This window comes from Branchiostoma belcheri, unplaced genomic scaffold (assembly GCF_001625305.1).
Source record: "Branchiostoma belcheri isolate BF01 breed outbred unplaced genomic scaffold, Haploidv18h27 scaffold19, whole genome shotgun sequence".
Lineage (NCBI taxonomy): Eukaryota > Metazoa > Chordata > Leptocardii > Amphioxiformes > Branchiostomatidae > Branchiostoma > Branchiostoma belcheri.
The window spans coordinates 3250974-3272649 of NW_017803379.1; the positions used below are offsets into that span (position 1 = coordinate 3250974).

The 21676-nt window shown below is 41.7% G+C and overlaps 1 protein-coding gene and 2 pseudogenes across 1 annotated transcript in view; 2 read left to right on the forward strand and 1 right to left on the reverse strand.

The window, feature by feature from the left end:
* The window catches only part of LOC109467772 (hedgehog-interacting protein-like), a 27968-nt gene extending 25756 nt beyond the window's left edge, over window positions 1-2212 (forward strand). The window contains exons 9-11 of the mRNA XM_019765824.1: window positions 694-849; window positions 1480-1635; window positions 2034-2212. Coding sequence (XP_019621383.1) covers window positions 694-849; window positions 1480-1635; window positions 2034-2212 — 491 coding nt within the window. The remainder of the gene's footprint in view (window positions 1-693; window positions 850-1479; window positions 1636-2033) is intronic.
* Window positions 2213-3975: 1763 nt separating this feature from the next.
* Window positions 3976-10934, reverse strand: LOC109467806 (annotated as a pseudogene).
* A 446-nt stretch (window positions 10935-11380) lies between these two features.
* Window positions 11381-17397, forward strand: LOC109467805 (annotated as a pseudogene).
* Window positions 17398-21676: the final 4279 nt, after the last annotated feature.

The window sequence follows — 21676 nt, forward strand, 5'->3', positions numbered from 1 at the left end:
GGTTTGCCCTCCGTCGCCCTTGCCATAGTTGGGTATCCAGATGTTTCTGAGGGGTAGACTGATTGCTTCTGAATCCAACAAGTTAGTCTCTGAATCCCCGCCATTAGTCATTCCTGTCCCTGCATGTTTCTGTCGATTTGTCATACTTCCCTGCTGAATTTAGTTCTTATGGCAAGTTGTCCTTGTTAGGATAGGCAGACAAAACCTTGGGGAGAGAAAGAACTACAGTAGTGTTGGCAGAAGTGCCATCCATATGTGCCAATAACAGATGCTACCCACCAGGCAGATACAACGGTGTTGCTGCTTTGTTTTTGCAATCCCACAGGAATGGAAGCATTTTTTATAAGTTGAAAAAAATTACAGTGTAGCTTAAAAAGTTCACCTGTGTTGGTAGGAGTCATTCTGAAACAGGCTTGAATTTATTTTCCAACACACAAAAAATCTGGACTTAGATACAATGTATCTGGATTATTATGCTGACTCAGTGAGCAGTAGATCATAAATAGCAGAAAGTTTGCAGTGTCCTTGTCCCTGTTGCTATTTCCTCAATGAAAGCCTTGAGTTGAACAGTTGAAAATTTTGGTAACCCCATAATTTTGTGTTGGACATTACAGTTCAAACCTATTTCAGTTTGAATAAAATTGTATTTTCCTGGACTTGCATTCTATTCCATGTGTGTGTGTTTGTATGTCTGCTACAGGAAGGAGGACCCACCTGAGTGTAATCAGCAGCTGTGGAAGCCAGCCCCTCCTGTGTCTCACTGTGCCAAACACTGTCACCACGGACACTGTACTGCCAGCGACATGTGCTGCTGCCACGATGGCTACATGGGAGAGAACTGCAAGATAGGTACGGCAACACTCACCTGGTTGCCAGACCCATGGCATGCTAGGTCTTTTTTTTCCTTTAGCCAGGGTACAAAATGTTGCCCGCTCTGTGTTTAAACACTGCTTTGCAGTGGGGTCCTGGCCAAAAGGTCCAGAGTTAGCCATCAGGTCTGGATCAGGGTCTAAGTGAGGGGAGCTGTCGTATAATTTCCTAAGTGTCATGTTGGCCCTGGAGCTGAGGGACTGGCCAGTGTAGACCCCGGAAACAGTCTGGCACCCAGGCTATGTCAAGTCACCCCTTTGTACCAGCTGTATCTTATTCTTTAGTTAAGGTATAACCGTCCTGTAGTGGTTGAATGAGTGGGTGATTGGGCCAGTGGACATGGGATCGAGAGGTCACAAGTTCGATTCCTTGTAAGATGTTGTGTCCTTGGCACACAATTTTCTCACTCCATCCAGGTGTAAAATGTGTACCTGACTGTAGTTGGGGAAGAAGAGGGATGGGCTCTGCCTTCCAATACTGTGCCCTAGATTATGTACATGTATGTATGTATGTACGTACATGTATGTAGCATTGTACAGAGTAATACAAATGTGATGTCCTCATATTGTTCCCTTATTCCCAATACACTGTGTTTGTGTTGTTCCCCAGCCCTGTGTGACCCACCCTGTGCTAACGGAGGCACGTGTGTGAAGCCCAACCAGTGCCTCTGTGACATCGGCTTCACCGGAAACACCTGTACTGAACTGGACACCGAAGTCCCAGAGGACCCAAAAGTCACGCCAGAAAAAGGAAACCAAATCAAGGGTAGGGATTTACACTAGTCTAGCAATTCTGTGAATATGTTTCTGCATGTTTAGTGGTGTAGTGGTTAGGCTAGCAGACACAACACCAAGAGGTTACTGGTTCAATTCCTGGCAAGTCGTTGTGTCCTTGCATTGGGAAAGGAACTTTGCACGACTTTCCTCACTCAGTAGCCCTTGGGCCACGCAGTTGTGCAGTCACTACAGCAGGGGGCTCGTTCACTACTCCCATACTCTTTCCCAAATGCTAAGTGCTAAGCAGAGAACACAGTAATGGTATGTACCATTTGGTATGACTCAGTTTAGGATCAAACTCACAACCTACTGAATACAAGGCAAGCACTCACTACCCACTTGGCCATTTCATTGGTCACTAAAGTTCTACACTGTTGTTATTTGCAGACGTCCCCCCGGAGTGCCTCCAGCCTGCTGTGACCGGCCCATGTAAGGCCCTGTTCTGGGCCTGGCACTACGACAGGGTCACCCAGGACTGCGAACAGTTCGTCTTCGGAGGCTGCGGCGGAAACAAAAACAACTTCAAGACCAGACAGGAGTGTCTCAACTTCTGCATAGGGAAGTAGTGAGGGAAGGGACTGATTTTTTTCTAATGTACAGTTTTCCTGTCAAGTGATTTCCGTGGGGTTATCAAAGGTAGTGAACAGGTATCCTCAGTGTACACTGTATCCTCAGATAGTAGACAGTTTATACAGTCATGTACAATCTATGTCTTCTCAAAATGTACAAACTATTAGAATATCAACCAACTCCAAGGCAGTTCAATCATGACTTCATAATTTGACCAAGGATGAGAACAAACAAAATCAAGCTGGATCTAGATTTTCAACAACTTGGCTTAGACAGAATCTGTGATTTTTAAACCTTCGCATAATACATTGTAGGTACTAGATTATAGACAAGCCCTTTCTTTGTAGAGAATGTGTTGTTTAGCAGTGTATAGGATACTTTTATGCTTTTTGTTCTGTGTCTCAGAAAGTGAGATAGATCGTGAAGGATTGCTCAAAAGATGGTCTTTTAGTCAAAATCAGATATGTCATTGTTAACAGTCATGAATAGATAATCATAGATTTGGACAGGGAAACTTTTATGTGAATGGTGGGAATAAAAACTGTTTGAATTTCATTTACTTTTTTTTTGGAAAAAGGATATATACATGTAACTTTATTTTTGGCAGACTAGTATCTGTAGTTATTCCTAATTACATTAGAAGAAAGGATTTTGGTTTTGATCTTTATTTTGGAAGGATATTTCCTAGCTGTAATAGAGCATAATTGGAGCTGCTATGGCACATGTAACAAAGTGCTTCCTATGTTTATAACTACTAGTATTTGCCTAGGGTCAGTGTTATACATATCTATTGTCGCTTGTACTATCTATTATCCAATTTGTCCTGAAATTTTGTACACTTACCTTGACTGTAGCTGGTTTGTGGATATCTTTGCAGCTAATGTATTTATTGGGGTGTTGCGTTCTCTCTGCTCTATGTATGTAATAGACTGCATCTACGTGTTTGATGTTGTCAAAGTTGGAGCAGAGATGTAGGGGACTGTGCAAAGTAGAAAATTCAGACGTTGCATTTCGTACAAGAAGTGTGGAACCTCTTTTGTTTATCTTTTGGGGCAGGTTATAAAGTAAGGAAAGTGAATGGAAAATTCCCATATCAAGAGCACCATCTATTGACTAAAGCCAAAACTGCAGTTCATTTTGGCCCTTCAGTCTGATTTTACTGGATGTTGTTTCATTTATGAGTTGATGTAATTTTTACGTTGAAGACAGAAATGAACATTAAAGCACAGCAGTGAGAACTGTACTTGGTAGGTGTACCTGCCTTCCTTTGCAAAAGAGTTTTTTAAAGTGAAAAAAAATGTAATGTCCCAGTCGCTTTTTTGCATATTGTACAATCTGAAGAATGAGGGATGGAGAAAATTTCAAATGTTTAGTAAAAGCAGTAAAATGTACTTGAAATCTGTAGCAACTTGCATCGTACAATCAGTGTGTTCTGTTAGACATGTAACGCCGGCACTTGGACATTCCATGCATGTATATAGGAGGTGCTGTAGTCTAGTGAAATGTCCTCTGTCAAAGTGAGTTATGCATTAGTTCTTTCATAATTCTTTGGCAATAAAGCTTGCTTTTCTAATCCTACTGTGGCTTTGTTTTTTTTTCCTCAATTAAGAGACCTCATACACAGAAAGACCAAGGGAAATCTCATACAATCTGTCAAACTGTACAATCATATCATGTTTGAAATGACAGTCATCTTGGACTGATCTAAATTTTACTGTTGACGTTCTTGTGGTTTTACACAAAACGCATTTATTTTCGAAAGTTTTGTTTTTCAAATTTTACCGTTATTGTGCTCCTCCATAAAAGCCAAATTTGATAGCAAAACTTTCCAAATAAACCAGTTTTGTGTAAAACCACAAAAAGTTTTAACAAATTTAGATGATCATCCTGTTACATGTGTTCTAGATAGACTATTATCGATTAGTGTATGTATGAAACATAATTTGACCAAAGTACAACCAACAGTTGGCACCAACATGTGTCCTTTATTGGACATGTGAGTGTACAAAATGGCAGAACGAGGCAACAACAAAGAGACTATAGTTATAAGAAGTGAGATCATAATATATTAAAAGTAGAAACTTTTTCGAGTGAGCAAAACGTATCTCTATCCAGATCAACAAGAGATCTGTGCAAGATATAGTAACAGGCTAAATAAGAGAACTTGTGTGACGTAACCATATCTGAAGAATAAACATAGCAAGCACCTAGTGTTAGACTAGCTACTGTATACAGGTGTTAATATTTCCTACTCTCTCTGCTCAAGTCAGATTAGTTCTACAATCTTTTAATGGGTCAAGGGTTACATAAAAGAAAAGCTTTAAATATTCAGCCAAAACCTTGGGCAGGAACAGAAAATTGACTAGAAAAACAAAAGAACTTGAATGTAAGTTTCAGCTTTCTACAGAACATTCTGTACAACAAAAGATATTTTTTTAAAAAGTTCACAAACTGTAAAATCCAGTTTCAATGAACTAACTTTATAAATATATATTTTGTATCTCCTTGGGTTAATCACATATATTAAGTTGCTGTGTCAGGCAACAACAACAACAACAAAAATATCTCATCATATCGTGATTTCAAAATGTATCTGGAATGTTTCTGACTTTGTTCCTTTTGGCACAGTTCCTGGATGGAATTGTGATATGTTACAAAAACAGTGACATGTTCTTAAGTGTGATCTTGTATGGTACAAAATTCTTCCATCTAACTCTTCTTCAGACAGACCAGTTGCCATCTTTGTTCACCACAAGGTCTGCCTTTGCCTAAAAATCAGCTACTTGCTGTAGATGGACCTGTACACGTGGATATCTGGTTTCCTCCTTAGAATAACCAGAGGGCGATGTTCTGTTTCATCATACCATGGCTCAATCATTATACTATTAATCTTTCCTAACATGATTATCAGATGTATCTCATCCTCAAAGAAGGCAAACTTTCAAAAACTGTCACTCTACACTTTCTGTAGCATATCTGTTCCTGGATGGAATTATGATATGTTACAAAATCGCAGTGACACATTCTTACTTGTAATCTAGCTTGTATGGCACAAAATTCTGCCATTTAACTCTCCTTCAGACAGACCAGTTGCCATCTTTATTCACCTTAAGATCTGACTTACTGTAGATTGACCTGTACACAAGGATATCTGGTTTCCCCCTTAGGATAACCAGAGGACAGCCATCGCATGTCAGTGCCTCGCGAACAATGATCTGTTTCTCGGGGAACCTGTACTTCTCCAACACGGTGCCATCCATGTCTATGACTACCAGACCATGGCTGTGCATGTCCATGACTTTAACACTGGTGAGTAGGATGAGTTTGTTCTGGTCTTGGACAATGATCCCTGCGATGTTAAGGCGGCTGCCTTGCGGGTGGATGGTATGCATGTGTTGCCCCTGCTCAGAATACATCTGGACACAGTGGGCCCGGTGGTCCAAAACCAGAATCTGGTTCAGCAGGGTTACAGCCAAGCTGCACTTGTAGTTAGACAGCTGGGAGATCTCTGTGCACTGAACCTGTCATGAGAAAACATTATAAAGAGTTAGGGTCTCATCTCATCTATCCCTCAGTCTAATTATTCAACTGTTGGGGCTCCACAAACAATCTGACAACCAATTTTCTGCACCCTTCTCGGTTTTCTGTTCTTCTTAATGTTTCTCTTAGCAAAAAGAGTTAGTTAAATTTGTTTAAAAACATTAAATCCAACACACACCATTATTTTCAACCAGTTATAATGGCCTATTTGCTTCTTCTATGTCTTTTTATGGAAATATGATTTAAACCAACCTTTCTGACTAGTTTGCCATCAGCACTGTAGATGAGCACCCCAGGGAAGGTGTTTTTGGTCCCAACATCCTGCACGAGGAAGCGCCCCTTCCTGTCGATGACCATGCAGCGTGGCTGGTGGACACCCTGCAGCCGGAACTTGAACATGAACTGGCCCGTTTCGGAGAAGATCTGCACACAGGGAGGCTTGTTCTCTCTCACGGCGAGGTACTGAGCTTCAGGTGGTGTGGCCAGCTCAACAGGACTATCCAGCTGCCCAGGGTCCTGGCCACTGCCTCCGAACGTGAAACAGTGCTTCCAATCTTTATTGAAAACCTGGTGTGATGAGGAAATCATGAGGCTCAAGCTTTATTATCGTTCTTCTTCATTGTCAGAAGAATGTTGTTTACTTCAATAGTAGGTGGTTAGTATCATCTTATGCGCGTTATTTTTAATACATGTAGTTCTTAATTTTTCATCATTGTTATTGCAACTAAAAGAGATCAGAAAAGAGATGAAAGCATTGTCATTTGGTGTACGAAGCTGGTGTGTTACACCGAAGGGGGGTTATATCGGCTGGTTTGTCCAAATCTTTTGTAAATAATCCTTACCAGAGATAACCTTTCATAGTCAACACTTGTAAGAATACAGAACCACACCTGTATGAGCCAATTGTGCATGTCCAGTGCATAGATGTCTCCATTGGAGCCAACTGCAACACAGGAGAAGTAGGCACGGCCTCCAGCCTTTCTCCAAATAGTGCCCACTCTGTGTAGCTCTGTGACATCCGTGTCATTAGGGTCACTCACTAGGAAGGACAGATTAACACAGCAATCAGAGATGGCAGACTTCACCCCAAAATATATACAGATAGATACATCAGGTAAAGTTACATTGTGTATTGGGAATTGTAGAAACACATACATACATACACACACACACACACACACAGAAAAGCCAAATACAAAATTGACAAGGAAGTTAGTATTAAACATTTGATAGGAAGCTCAAGGCATATTGGGCATTCTCAAGAGACTTCAAGTGACTATGACCACTTGTAATACTGCCAATACTGATGGTTATTAATGGTAATTTATTAACCTACCCACTTTCAAATAGAGTTTCATTTCCTTCATACAGTTGCCAAAAACATGAACATTCATTTTATTCACATACCTTTCCCAGAGCTCTTCTCAGGCTCAGTACTTTCCCTGGTGCCTGGGCTGATCTCCTCTCTCAGCGGCTGAGTGATGACTCCTACATTGCTCAACTCTGCACCACAAGTCTCCCTTACCGGCTGTGTGGTGACTATGGCAGCACTTGACTCTGTGCCACGAGACTCCCTCAGCGCCGGTGTGGTGACTACAATGTTGCTTGACTCTGCACCACAAGACTCCCTCGGAGAGCTGACAGCGTTCATCACCGGGGTGCTGACCCCGATCTTGGGCACCGTCTTGATCTTGATCTGTATCCTGTTCAGGAGGTTACTGAAGGTGTGGTAATCCACCAACACACCCACTTCTCCTGAGCTCTTCATGTCATTGCCTACAGATCATAAACCTTAGGTTATTTTTCCTTCAAACCACTCTGGCCTAAAATGACAGTAACGCACAATATTCCATCAGGGGATGCACCTCTCTGTCATGAGAGATACAGGAGAATTCCGCCAGCCCTGTACCAAGAGGTTAAGGACCACTTATCTGTTAAATGAGAGGATTATTGTACATTCTAGCAGCCCCTGGTCAAGTGCTTGTGTGTTAGTCTTGTAATTCTAGTTTAATACCTTATGTTTCAAACCATTCTGATTTAAAATGGGGTGGGGAATTTCCGGAGCGACATCGTAACCCCTGCTTTGCCTATTGAGCCTGTGAGTCAAGCTTGCCTAAGTTTGATGTTTCTGACTTAGGGAGAAGAGATGCTGCTGCAGTGAGTGTTAGTATTCATGTGCCCAGAAGTGGTCCATGTGGCTTGCACTGAGCAAAATCGTTAAAAAATAGTACCTAAAACTGTACTGTGAGTTTTGAACCACTTATACCAGGAAGAACCCTTACCCGTTTTAATAAGTGTGGTGGAATCTATGATCTTTCCCCAATATCTACTTAGAGATTAGAAATTTCCCCAGTACCTGGACACTGCTTGAAGAGCAGGTCGAACTGAGAGATGACCAGTTTCCCATGGGGTCAGCAAGTCCAAGTTGCTTCCATAGGAAAACAACTTTTCCACAAACTTTGACCCAGCCTCGAGCCGCTGTTCAGCCATTTGCAGTGACCTGTCCTGTTACAGACAATAGACATAAAATCACTAGACAGCAAACATTTGTGAGCATATGCTGAATATCTGACTTGTCAAGTATTTTAAAGTGTTCTAAAAATTGTTGAGAAACCATTGGCATTATTTCGTATCTACTTTACAAGTGGAAACAGTCAATGCAACAAACAAAAATACCACATACATATGTACACCTACATGCATGTAATACACTTAATATAAACCCAGTCCATGGACCGGTGCAGGTTTGGGGCAGGTAGGCATCAAAAATATCTGCACAGCTCCAATTTTACCTGCACTAACTTGCAATTGCAGGTGGCATTTCAAGCCTTGTTTAAGGTGGTCTCCAATCAAGCTGGTCTCCAATCGCTCAACTGTAAGCAGTGCCCCCTACCTGTTTGTTAAGGAACTGCTCCTGTCTCTGGTACAGAGTCTCCACCTCCTGACACAGCTCCACCTGCCTATCCTCCAGCTTAGTCAGCAGGGCGTGGAACACCTTATCAACCTGTAAACAACAACAACAACAACATGTAAACAACAACAAAAACAACAACACAGACTGAGGATTGCTTTACCTCCTGGCTTCTTGGGCTCTCCTGCATGTATTTGATTGTACATAATTTCTTTTATACCATTACTTTTTTTATGTGCGAAAGGACAATAAACAATAAACAATAAAGCTGTGATGTGTGAATGGCAGCTATGGCAAAGGTGGTGCATGTCCTTGGTGCTGAAATTCAATCCGAAGCTGTAAGATGTTACAACCAAGATTTACATACATTCCAACTATACATGATATACAAAATGGCTAATCCTCTGGTGAAATTGTATTTATGGATTGTTTACATTCTTAGCAGCAGAACTTGATCCTTGGAATTTGTGAAATAGTTCAATTTTTTCTTTATTCCTGATATGACACTTTTTTCGTCAGTACATCAAAAACAAATACTCAAAGATTGGCAGAAACTTACTTCACCCTTGACTCTGGTTTTCTCCACTTCTACATGAGCAATCTTCTCCTCCATTTTCAGCAGCTGAACTTTCACCTCCTCAGATTTCTTCCTGCTGTTCTCAAGCAGATACAGCAGTCTGAAAGCATCATTGAATGTCCTGATTACAAACAACTTACACATCACTGGATCTCTGCAGGTGCAATCTGTGCAACCATGGAGGTACAATTCTACCTCCATGGTGAAATCCACTTTAACATACATTTACCAAGAACTTCAGAAAACCAAGGCCAACAAGGCATTCCAGTCAAAATAAAGGATATTGCATCTTGATTGATTGACTTATAGCTCATGAAACACATGTTACTCAAGACTTGACCATAAAGTCCTTGGCATAAAAAACACTTGATCATAATAACCCGATCCCAGAATTGCATATATTTGTCACTGAAGCAAGTATGCAATAAGAGAAACAAACATAAAAAGTAACTCAAATTCATCACACAAGTTCTTGTGCCATCACCACAACATACCGTTCCTTCATGACTGCAGCTGCGTCCCTGATGTACACATACTGGTGGGACGTCATGCGGTGGTCGATGGCTGTGCACTTCAGACAGACCAGAGTGTCACAGGTGTTACAGTAGAACTCCAGGGTCTCTCCGTCGTGTTTGGAACAGGTGAACATGTTCACTGGAGAAGCCAAGTCACTGATTGTCAGGTCCTCCAACTCAACAAGCCTGAAACATTTATATATATATAATTCAGCAATTTTTATCTGTTTCCAATGTTTCAAAAAAAGTGTTTGCCCGCAGAGCACTGTTTGTTTACATTCTGGTATTTTATGGTGGTACCATGAAATGAGTGCCCCTCTTGTGGCCTGTTTTAGTGCCAACCATAAAGTAAGAAATGTGAGATTTTAATAAGCAGCAAAAAGAGAGTCATTTTCCACATTTGTGTGTCCTGATAACCACATATTTTGGAGTACCAATAACCTCTTACCTGTGGGACTTGAAACACTTCATGAAGCGGTGTGCCCCCTGGCAGTTGCTGCAGAGAAATGCAGCGCAGTCCAGACAGCGGCACACGGCTGAGGAGTTCCCCTCGCAGCTGGTGCAGGTGGCATCACCTGCCTCCACCGACTTCACCTCCAGCAGCGTCACGGCGATGGGGTCAGAGGGCAGGGTGGAGGGGTTAGACGAGGGGAGAAGGGTCCTCTGCTGACAGGCTGGACAACTCACCTCACCTTCCCTGTCTGAAGTGAAAGAAACAACAAAGAAAAACAGTAACGCGTTAATTCTTGTGATTAGAATCAGCTATTTACTACAGTCGACAAACAAAAAAATACTCAATTTTCTAAATTACTATCATGGCATCACCTCATATGCTTTTTCACAAAATTAAACTGCATTTTACCTTATTTCTACTAGACTCAGACAGGACAGCACACTTTGGTTGGCTGTACGGTCGACCCCTCCTGATCGTTACTGAACAGCCCCTTACCATGTTTCTTACCCTCTTCCTATCCATACTGGATGGTCCCTTACCTTGTTTCTTCACTAGACTCTCCAGACAGGTCAGGCAGAAAGTGTGCAGACAGGACAGCACACGAGGCTGACTGTACTGCTGACTACACAGCCCACACTGCAGCTCCATGCTGGCAAAATAGCAATTAAGGCATTGCAGTCTCCTCATTTCAAAGATGAACCTTTCACATGCAACTTGTATATATAACGTTATAAGTTGTAATCTTATGGTATAACACCCTATACACTCCCTTGGTGGTAAATCAAGAAATTTGATCGATATATTTCCTCATTACTCCAAATCTAATCTTATGGAGGACTGTCCAGAAGATTAGCAAAACAACAGCAACCAACAATGCAGCTGTCAAGACTTGTCAACTGACAACTTTCCCTTTCAACTATAACTACTGAAATGCGTTCATCTAAACACTTACCTCAGTTTACGTACTTTGCTAACGTTACAGGCTCTTAGTGATTGTAGTGATCAAATGTTACGAAATACTGACAAACTTCAAAGTGGAAAACAAACAAAGTAATTTGCATTCCAAAAACAACACAACTTGTTGAGCCATGTGACTAAGAAATACATAGCACGACATTCGGGTGACAAATTCTAGAATTCGACCAAGTGTTCGATTCAGAAGAAACAAACTATTCAAATATTTTATTCTTCCCAAAATCAATTGAACTAATTAGTTTTCTTAACAAAAATCTTCTTAATCTGGACTATTTTACGATAAAAGCAACTTCTTTCAACCGAAACCGAGAGTCCGAATACAGAGCTTGAGTTTCAGTGGTGGGGTCATGTAGGGTCAGTGTGGAAGTGGCGTCAGAAAGAGACAGATCAGAAGATGGCCAAACTTTCTCAATTTTCGGTGGATTTTTCCGAGGTAAGGGAGGAATTCTGCAGTAAATCACTGTTTTGTATATCTGCGATGTATGCTAAGTGCTTACTAATTGGCAAAATTTGTAAACAGGTCTGATTCGAGACGTTTGTCGAAAGTGCGCGTGTGCACACGGGGAGGGGGGCATCATGAGAAACGGGGCCTGAGAAACGTGGGTATTTCGTAATCTGGTGGATGTAAGATTGAAACCGGTGCAAACATACAGAGTCAGCTATGAACTGCCCTTAAACGTAGCTGGAGAATTGGGTACGTTGCCTGGTTCATAAGTTAGTTGCTGTATACGCAAGGAAAGTGTTGCTGGTATTAAAATGGTTAGATTTAAAAACTGTCAGTGACTGACGAGAACTAGTGGATGCTACCTGAAACGACAGTTTTCAAATCTGTCAAGTTTCTTGAGTAACAGTGTTCTTGTGTATTTTTCCTTCCTTTTCTTTCCATTTCCTTTGATCATCATACTGATCATTATGATCTTGGCAAGATTCTGGACTGTAGAATTTGTACCGTTGCACACCAGGCCATACTCTTTTTCAAAAGGTGTGGTTGGTTCCTTAACAAGTGTGTAGGGTGGCTCTCCCCAAACACAGGACCTCCATTTAACGTCCTATCTCTGAGGGATGTCCCTACCTGGAGCTAGGTGTGCATTTTCACCTGAGTAAAGTTAGGAAAGCGAAAGTCGGGTTAAAGTGCCTTTCCCAAGGGCACAACATCAGTGCATATAGGTGGACTCAAAGTCGAACCCAATAACCTATGAGTTCCAGCCAAATGCCCTACCATTGTGCCACACAACACCACATGTGCACTCTCATTATGTACATGTCTAACCTTCATTGATGTTTACTCCCCAGGCCCTGGGCTCGGCCCGTCCAGAGGTGGCGTCCTCCAGTCAGAACCCACTGCTGGTGTGTAAGCTGTGTGACCGGCTGTACAAGCAGCCCAGGATCCTGTCATGTCTGCACACCTTCTGTTACAAATGTCTGCAGTACGAGGCCCTGAAGCAGGGAGGGGAGGGACTGGGAACCATAGCCTGCCCTCTCTGTTCACAACAGACACCATTGACTAGAGGTATTTATATATGTTTGTGTCTGTGTGCGTGTGCCTGTCTGTTTGTGTTTGTCTGTGTGTATGCTGGCATGTTCATACATTATATAGGTATTTGACTGCAGTACATTGGGGAGGGATTTTGTAACCACAGCTAAAATTAAAGTCCTGAATAGTCAGCTGACATATTGGAATTTATTTGATTTCTGCAGGCCTGTCGTCCTTGCCTGACAACCATGTGATCACTAAGATGCAGGAGGCTGAAGCCATCATGAGTGGAAACATTTACTGTACAAACTGTGAGACTGCCGGGGCAATAGCAGCGGCCAGGTACAGCATTTTACAGTAGTCTTCAACTAGTGTGAAATCCTTATTCAAAGTCAGATGGTCACTTCTATATCAAAACTTGTTTTTCCAATATTGAATATCAAAGTCCTTTATTCACAACCACTTGTTTAACTAGAGCTGACGTTTTGATGACCATGCTAGTCAATCATTCACAAACCTGATTAAGTTATTCATGGAGGTTCTTTTTCCAATATTTCATTGAAAATTATTTTATGTGATGGATGTATATGTACGTATGTAATTGTAGAGTTTTGATAACTTGACCACAAGCATATATTGTTTCCCTCTGCAGGTGCAATGACTGTCCAGAGTTCCTCTGTGCTCACTGCCTCTCCACACACAACTTCATGAAGGTCTTCAAGTCACACAAGGTCATCCCGGTCAGTGAGCTGAGTCAGCAGGACCTGACAGCCTTCTCCCAGCCGCTGTCCTGTCAGGCACACAAGGGGGCGCCGCTGGACCTCTTCTGCAACACATGCGAAGTCCCCATCTGTAAGCAGTGCACCAAGGACGGCCACCACGGGGACACACACGAGCACAGCCCCAGCAAGGAGGTGTGGGCGGCCAAGCTGCTAGAGCTAAACATGGCGATGAAGGTGGGGGAGAACACTACGGCAAGATGTGTGTCAGCGCCAAGAATCTCGAGGGAGAGCTTAAAGTCTTCGAGCGCAAGGAAGAAGACGTGCGGGAGAAGGTGACGGATTCCTTCCGTCAGCTGAAGGAGCTGGTGGAGAAAAGGGAACAGGAGGTATTACAGGAGTTGGAGAGGATGGCCAGGGAGAGGAAGAGTGCAATGTTTCAGGCGCACACGGACTTGAAGCGCGGCATCAAGAAACTGGAGGGTTTCTGCCAGTTCACGAACACGCTGGTGAGTCAGGCCGGCCCGGTGTACGGACTCACTCATTACAACCTGGTCACACATCAGTATCAGCACCTCGCCGCTACAGTCCCGTCATCGGACCACATGCAGGCCGACCTGAAGCTCAACTGGAACCAGGACGAGATCACAGCCGCCCTGGGTAAGATCGCGATCGTGGACGCACACAAGCCAACGGAGATGCCGACCGTCCCGCAGCACTGGTGGAACGGCAACAACAGCCTGGACCTGGCCAACGGCCTCAGTAAGGACGAGGACCGGAGACACAGCTGGAGCGGCGTGGTGAAGGCTGGACTGCCCCACAACACACAGCCCTCCCCCACTCCACTCAACAACATGAACAACCTGGACACAGACAGCGGGGCCAGCAGTGGGGAGGAGAACGCAGAGCCAGCAGCACAGGTGGCAGGAGTGGGGGCACATCAGGACAAGGGCCAGAAGGACAAGGTATGCTTTTAGTAGAAATTTTACAACTTTATGCTGATATTGCACATTTGTGCAAGCAGGCTAATTACAACTTACAAGGGTACAAGTGACGATGTAGATAGTGTTACAAAGTGAGTGAGTTAACATGTGTGACAAACAATGACAATTATATTAATGGTCTGTGTAGTTATGTTCTATATCTATGTTACTTCCTGCACCTTTTCTATTACTACTAGTATTTTTTTCTTTTGCCCACTTAGTAATCAGTTAACAATTGTTCAGATCAGCAAGAATTAGACCATTGCTTCCTTGATGAAATTTAGTGTTTATGACTGACATGGCTTCTGAATCCCATGTTCTTGCTCTTGTGAATTAGGACAAAAGAGAATCAGCAGCAAACCCAGATCCGGGGTTCCCCCGGAAGGTGGAGGCCCTGAACAAGTTTGGGAGCCCGGGCGGCGGCGCAGGACAGTTCCTGTTCCCACATTCGATCGCCGCTTGGCACAACGGACTGCTGTACATCAGCGATGGACAGAACCACAGGATTCAAGTGTTCGACAGGTCCAGTAGGAGTTATTTATATAAAATGTCTGCATTTTAAATGTACATATAGAGCTCATTTATTTAATATGTTTTTAAATTGTGTCAATTCTAAGAAAGCACAAATGCTATCTCAATAGTTCAAGAACTATATCCCAAATATTTCAAATGTTAGGCATATTATGTTTGTAACCACATAGGATTATTACAGTTTCTTACACTTTAAGAAACTGTTACAGTAATAATCCTATGTGGGTTAACACCATTCAGCCATAAGTACAACAATAATTCTCTCCTATAGAAGTGATCACTGTTTTTGTTTACATAATGTACATGCAAATTATTTGTAAGAAATCACCCAACTGTTACCCATTTTTGGGCCTACCACTTGCTGGCTGTGACATCATGGGGATCACTCGTATAAGTCTTATTTGCCTTTCCTACAGGCAGGGCAAGTCCCAGTTCACATTTGGTAAGAAGGGTAAAGGTCGCGGGATGTTCATCCAGCCAACCTACATCGCTGTGTCTCCAGACGACCACCTGTTCATCAGGGACAAGGGCTCCAAACGGGTGCAGGAGTTCAGCAACAAGGGCCAGTTCATCAACCAGTTCTTCATGGACAACATACATGAAGCAAGGGGTGAGGCAGTGTTTCAGTTGGTGTTATCCAGCTCTATATTGGAGCTTATGATATCAAATCTCTGCATGTAAAAGAGCCCAATACACATATCGAGAAGTAGGAGTGATCCAGTGTGCTTGGCTAAATACTCAAGCTGCACATGTAGATCAGTTGATGACAAAGGAAGAATAAAAAGTCCAGCACTTCTTCTCTGGCAAATAATTTTAGATTTGCTTTTTCTCTCTCTCCACCTCTTCTTTCCTTTTTATAAGGGCAATTGTACTTGACAGTCGACATATCTAATTTCAGGAATGGCTTGTGACCAGCGGGGACGGATCCTGATCGTGGACAAGGGCACCGACGGGTACCACCAGGGCGTGGCCTTCTACAGCCCATCAGGCGCACTGCTGAAGAAGGTCGCCTGTTCGAACATCCCCAAGATGACCGTGTACGCCAACCCCGTCACAACCAACTCCAACAACGAGATCTTCATCTGTGACCACATCAGCCACTGCCTGCGCGTCTACAATGAGCAAGGACGCTACGTGCGCCAGGTCGGTTTAAGAACAGTAGCTGGTCAAAGTCTAAGTACCTTCCAGCACCAATAATATATCTAAGTACCTTCCAGCACCTATATACATGTAACGTTACCAGCATCAGCAGCAGGGCCTATCTCTGTTTCTATAGCCGTTGGGCAACGCAGGTGTATAATCACTACAACAGGGTACTGGTCCACTGGTAATGGTGTGTATTTAACTCCAACATTCTTTCCCAAGCAGAGAAAGCAGTTTGTACAATTTTCAGAGTCTCTTATGAGACGGGAATCGAGCTCACAACCTATCAAAGGCAAACAATTGGCCATTGCACTGGTCTTACAATTAGATTAACAAGAGGATCACTGGAGGGTAATGGAAACATATAATAAAACCTTGTATCAGTCCAGTTGTACAGATTTATTAAGATCTACATTATCATTACAGGTGGGTGATGAGTCCACCATCGACGTTCTGATGGGTGTCCTGGTGGACTGGGAGGAGAACATCATCGTGCTGAATGGCATCACCACGGTTACGGGACACAACTGCATCGACCAGCTGGTGCGGTTCCGGCCGGATGGCTCGCTGCTGGACAAGATCTCCCTCAGCCCCTCCAAACAGTCCATCAACACCGTCAACCTGCTGGATGGACACTACCCGGTCGGCATCTCCAACTCCAAAAACTGGTGTCTGTTGTACGACCGCATCTGAGATTCTCAGCTGACTCTTCAATTTTCACAAAGGGTGAAGTGATTTAGATATCAATGTTCTTTATTCACATCCACTTGTTTACAAGAGACAATGTTTCGATGTTTATCTGTTATCTTCATCAGAGCAATTCTTGATGGTGGTGGTGGATAAAGAACTTTGATATTCAATCATCCTCCAAGCTGATGAATTTATTTACAGGTGAAGTGTTTTCTCATTCTGTAACATTTTATACATCTTTCAAGTACACACAGATGACTGCATTTATAGTTACTTAGCATTGCTTTGCTTCAGGCCTTTCTTTCTTTTTTTCTGAAAACTTATGTGCAGTAAAGATTGGAAGGAAATTTAACAGTGTACAAGCAAATAGTAGACTTGTGTAGAGCATACTGGTAGACCTTATTGTAGGATCAAAAAGGTTCAAACTTCTCGGATCGGAAAGTTGGAGGTGTGTTACAAAAGCTTACTAGTAGATCAACCTTGTGTGTTACAACTACATTCACATATAGAACACATGATGTGAACATGCACACAAGCGAAATGGGAACTGTAACCAGATATGTAATATATGGCTGTGTTATAATACACATGGAGACAGCACAGAAGGACACAGGAGAGGGGCACATTTATTAATATGCATTTGCCAAATAACCATACTGTTCTATTAACACACATATATACTGCAACCAAATTTTGTACAAGCTTAACAGTTGAGAAGAGCATTGATATAGTATTAAATGAAAATCCTATCCTGGTATGTATAAAAACACATTTGTAAGAGACCAGAGAGGGACTAACAGATAAAAGATGTTAGGAGACTGATATGTTTTGAATGTCTGGTTCAAAAGCAGCCAGTGGCTTTTTGTTATGATTTTTTGTCACACACTTCTCATTGAACATCACATGGAGTTTATATTATAAAGACTTATTACAGAAACAGCTTTATGAATTAGCTTTAGGAATCTTTGTGAAACAGTGAAATATAAGTTCATAGAATACAAATGTAACAATTCATGGAAAACACGTGTACATATTCTGGCACAGAATTCTAGTAATCCCATATTGGGCAACAGCTGTAAACCTTCTTCAAGCAATATCGAAAATATTGAAATGTGTGCTCAATTTGGATACTACTGAAATACATCTTTTATAACCCTAAAAATTTAAAGATTGCAGTACACATTGTCACATAGGGAACACACAAGCACACTTCTCAAAGGGTTTGTCAAATATACTGAACATATAACTTTACTTATGAACTTAACTGTTGTAAGATAAACAAACACATAAGGTTGACATATATGCAAGCGGTATGTGTAATACTAGAAGATAGGTAATGATGGTGAGAGACAAACCAAGACATGTAGGAGACACAGGAGAATATTGATGGAATGCTTTCCTTGGATTAGTTTGTACATTTGATCGCCTTACCCTGTTTTTGGTTAAAACTTCTCATGGAATATTTCCTGTTACAAATTTTCCTTCATTTACAACACCCCCCATGGATTGTCCCAAATGTTTATATGACAATGCAGTACTCTTTCCCTGTATTTTCTAGAGATTATGTATATTACACATTTGAAGTATGAGAAAAGCTATATATATTTGATGTTCACATTCGCTTTACCACCTATGGTTCTGTTTATATTAATGAACTTCTCAGATTGGTTGTTGTTACAAACGTGAAGACTGTTGTTACCCATAAGATAGCAAAACTGTGTGAGAAACCTGTTTCACATTATAAAGTGAAGTATTATGAAATGTGTGACAGTAAATAATGCAGGTTGTGAAACTTTGACAAGTGACTTATTGGTATGTCCTAGGGAAAAGTACTAGATTTGTTTCTATTTTGTAAGCTTAGTACGACAGTATTACAGGATACAGGCTATTGAAAAGGAATATATGTTTTGAGGGGGGAGCCTGCACAAAATACACTCCCCTCACATATAATTTTGGAATAGCTCATGAAGTAGAGTTGAAACTTTGTAGTTCAGTTCAGAGTTCAGTAGTTATTAGCGGTTCTTCAGTTAATGAGAATTTTCCTGTAAGTTTGACTCTATCCTTTTTGTTCACCTTATTATTTTGAAATAGCTATTTGTAGTAGCATACTGTTGTTTTCTTAAGTTAAGTGCCATAGTACAACAATTGTAAGCAAGGAAAGCGTAATAGCTTATGCAGAGCCACTGGATATGATTGCCAAAAGTTTTTCACATACTGTGTATAGAAAAGTACATGATGAAATAGCCATATAATCACTGTGAAGTAGGCAGCGTATTGTACAGTATACATGATGGGATGCTGATGAAATATGGAAAGATAGCTGATTTTTTGCCTGGGGAGTGTTACAGCAATGAACTTGCCGAAATGCATTTTGACACATGAGAAGGTATTGTTGTCATGACAATATTCACAGGTCTGAAACCCAACTTGCTGGTAGCCTCCTTCGCAGTCTTGAGAAGGTTTCCGCGCGGAAACCTTCTCTCCGTGGCAAAAGTCCCTCGGCAGCAAATCGTCCCTCGCGGCGGCATATTACTCGCGTCGCTCAGAAAAAATTACGCCCACGCCCAACAAGACTGCGAAGGAGGCTAACTTGCTGGCCACTCAGTGTTACTCTGAACATCTGGGAAGAATGGTCAGGAGTGGGGTAATTGGAGAGCAAATTGTACTTCTCTCTCACAAGAAAACATGTCACTGTAGACTGGTGCCAAATGTAATGTATACTGTTTACAGACCATTCAACACGAACTGATGCAACGTCACTGCTAGTAATAAAAGCGTTACAATGCATATGTATCTTGTCAGTTGCATTTGTCATTGCCGCTACATGCACGCATATAGACATGCCTGTCCTTGGTGCTGAACGCCATCCACCAACCTCTCACTAGTGAGGTAGTGTAAACGATCTATGCTAGCGCCCGTCTTGTAAACAAGTAGTTGAAAGGGAAACAAATATACTCTTGAAGGAGTTCCACTATATTTCCCTTTTATTTGCCAACAATCGTCGGGCACATTTAATGACGTCATTATCCGTTTCCATGGAGCCGGGTCACGTGTCATGCAGGGTTAAACCATTGTCGTCTGCATTGTTCCTGAACAAACAATGCTTTAGTTTGTCTTTCTAAGTCTGTTAACTGATGCATGGAGTTAGAAGTTTCCTTCTAACTCCATGACTGATGGTACTCTACGTTTTGCGCTCTTTTTGGACGTTATTCACGTTAACAGATATGTCTACGTGTGTGCATGCACTCGCTGGCTGTAAAAATCAACAAGAAACCAGGTTCACGGCATGTTATTTACCAGCGCTGTATTCTAGTCATTCGTGGCCAGAATGCCTGAAGTGATCAAAGGATACTTTGTTTTCCACAGAGGCCTGGGTATTTCAGAGCCATGTTTTAGTGTTTAAAGCTTACGAAAGCTTCCATCAGTAATTCACAGACAGTGCTTTGGTCCAGGAGGGCTTAGGACTTTTCAAACTCGTTTCATCATTTTCGGTAGTTTTTTTGTAAAGGTTTGGTGACTTTTTTTTCTGACACTTCAAGTATTTACGTAAACTGCAACACTCAATGCTGATGACACTGCTGATTACTAAGACGATTCCAGGTGACCACTGTCCACCAACATTTCTGTAGCAATGTCAAAATATGTCCAGTCTTAGGGTGACACATGTACATGTACATACACAACAACCAAACACAAGAAAGACCATATCGGTATTTGGCATATGCCATACCTTTCAGGGCCTTTACAAAAAGCTTCAGAAGTTCAGATTAAATGTGTGGATGTAGAAACAGCCATCTGTATTCGGAAGAATAGTTCTGATTGTCTGCAAATTTCTCCTCAGCGAGATGGAAACTTTCAGACGACAGTAAATTTCAATTTGTCTTAGCTGAAAGGTATACATCTAAAAGCAGACAATAAAGGAGAGGAAAGTTAGGGTTTTAAGGGGCGTAAGGCCGGATTTCAACATCCGTTGACGTGCAACGTGTCGAAGTACTTCTATTGTTAACTAGTCTGGCTAGCACAATAAATAAATCTCTCATACCTTCACCTTCCAGTGCAGGAGAAGAAGCAGTGGTGAACCAGACATAGTCTCGTGTACGTCTGCACGTATGTACACCAGCCGACTCAACCAGTACCACCTTATCTAGCATATCCTGCACTCCTGGCAAAATATTTTCATTGTCCTTATTTCAAGTAAGAGGTTAAAGATATTCTCTCATCAAATTACAACCTACACAAGCTGCAAGAGCGGTCTGCCGTGAACCGAGACGAGACCAAGTCTGGGCCATAGAAGAAACTAAACCTGTTGAAAAGGAAGATTTCTAAAAACAGGTTAGCTGACCTATATTCAAATTTGATATCATATGTATTCATATATAACAATAACTGTTTATCATTGTTTCTATACTCTATATTTCACGTAATGTTTCTATTTGGAGTGCACAAAATCAGCTTACTTGCTTCCTAGTGCACTCCTTGTATTGTCGCGTAACAATTTTGAATAAATAAATAAAAATGCATGTATTTAAGATTTTGACCCAACACTAGAAAACAGGTAAACCTCGCTTTTAACCTGGTTTTCAGTTGGTTACGTTAATAAATTGCATTTTTTTCTTGTTAGGCCACACCAATTTAATTTGTTGGTTCTCGGATTTATTCAGAAAAAATATGAAGCGACAGGGCGAAAAAAAATAAAAATAAAAACAGGTCTAGGCATCCTATTATAGGCTTAAATGCTACGAAATGAGCCATGAAGTCAACATAAAAGGCCGGGTTAAAATTAAAACACTGAATTTTGAACTTTTAATCAAACCACTGCAATGATAGATGGGAAAACTGTAACAACTAGGAAGAAAATGACTTTCCTCAACTGTTGGGGGCAAAACATGAGCATTTTTCAGTTGATTCAGGACCAGAATCAATTTTTTTTTTTGCAAATCAGAAAAAA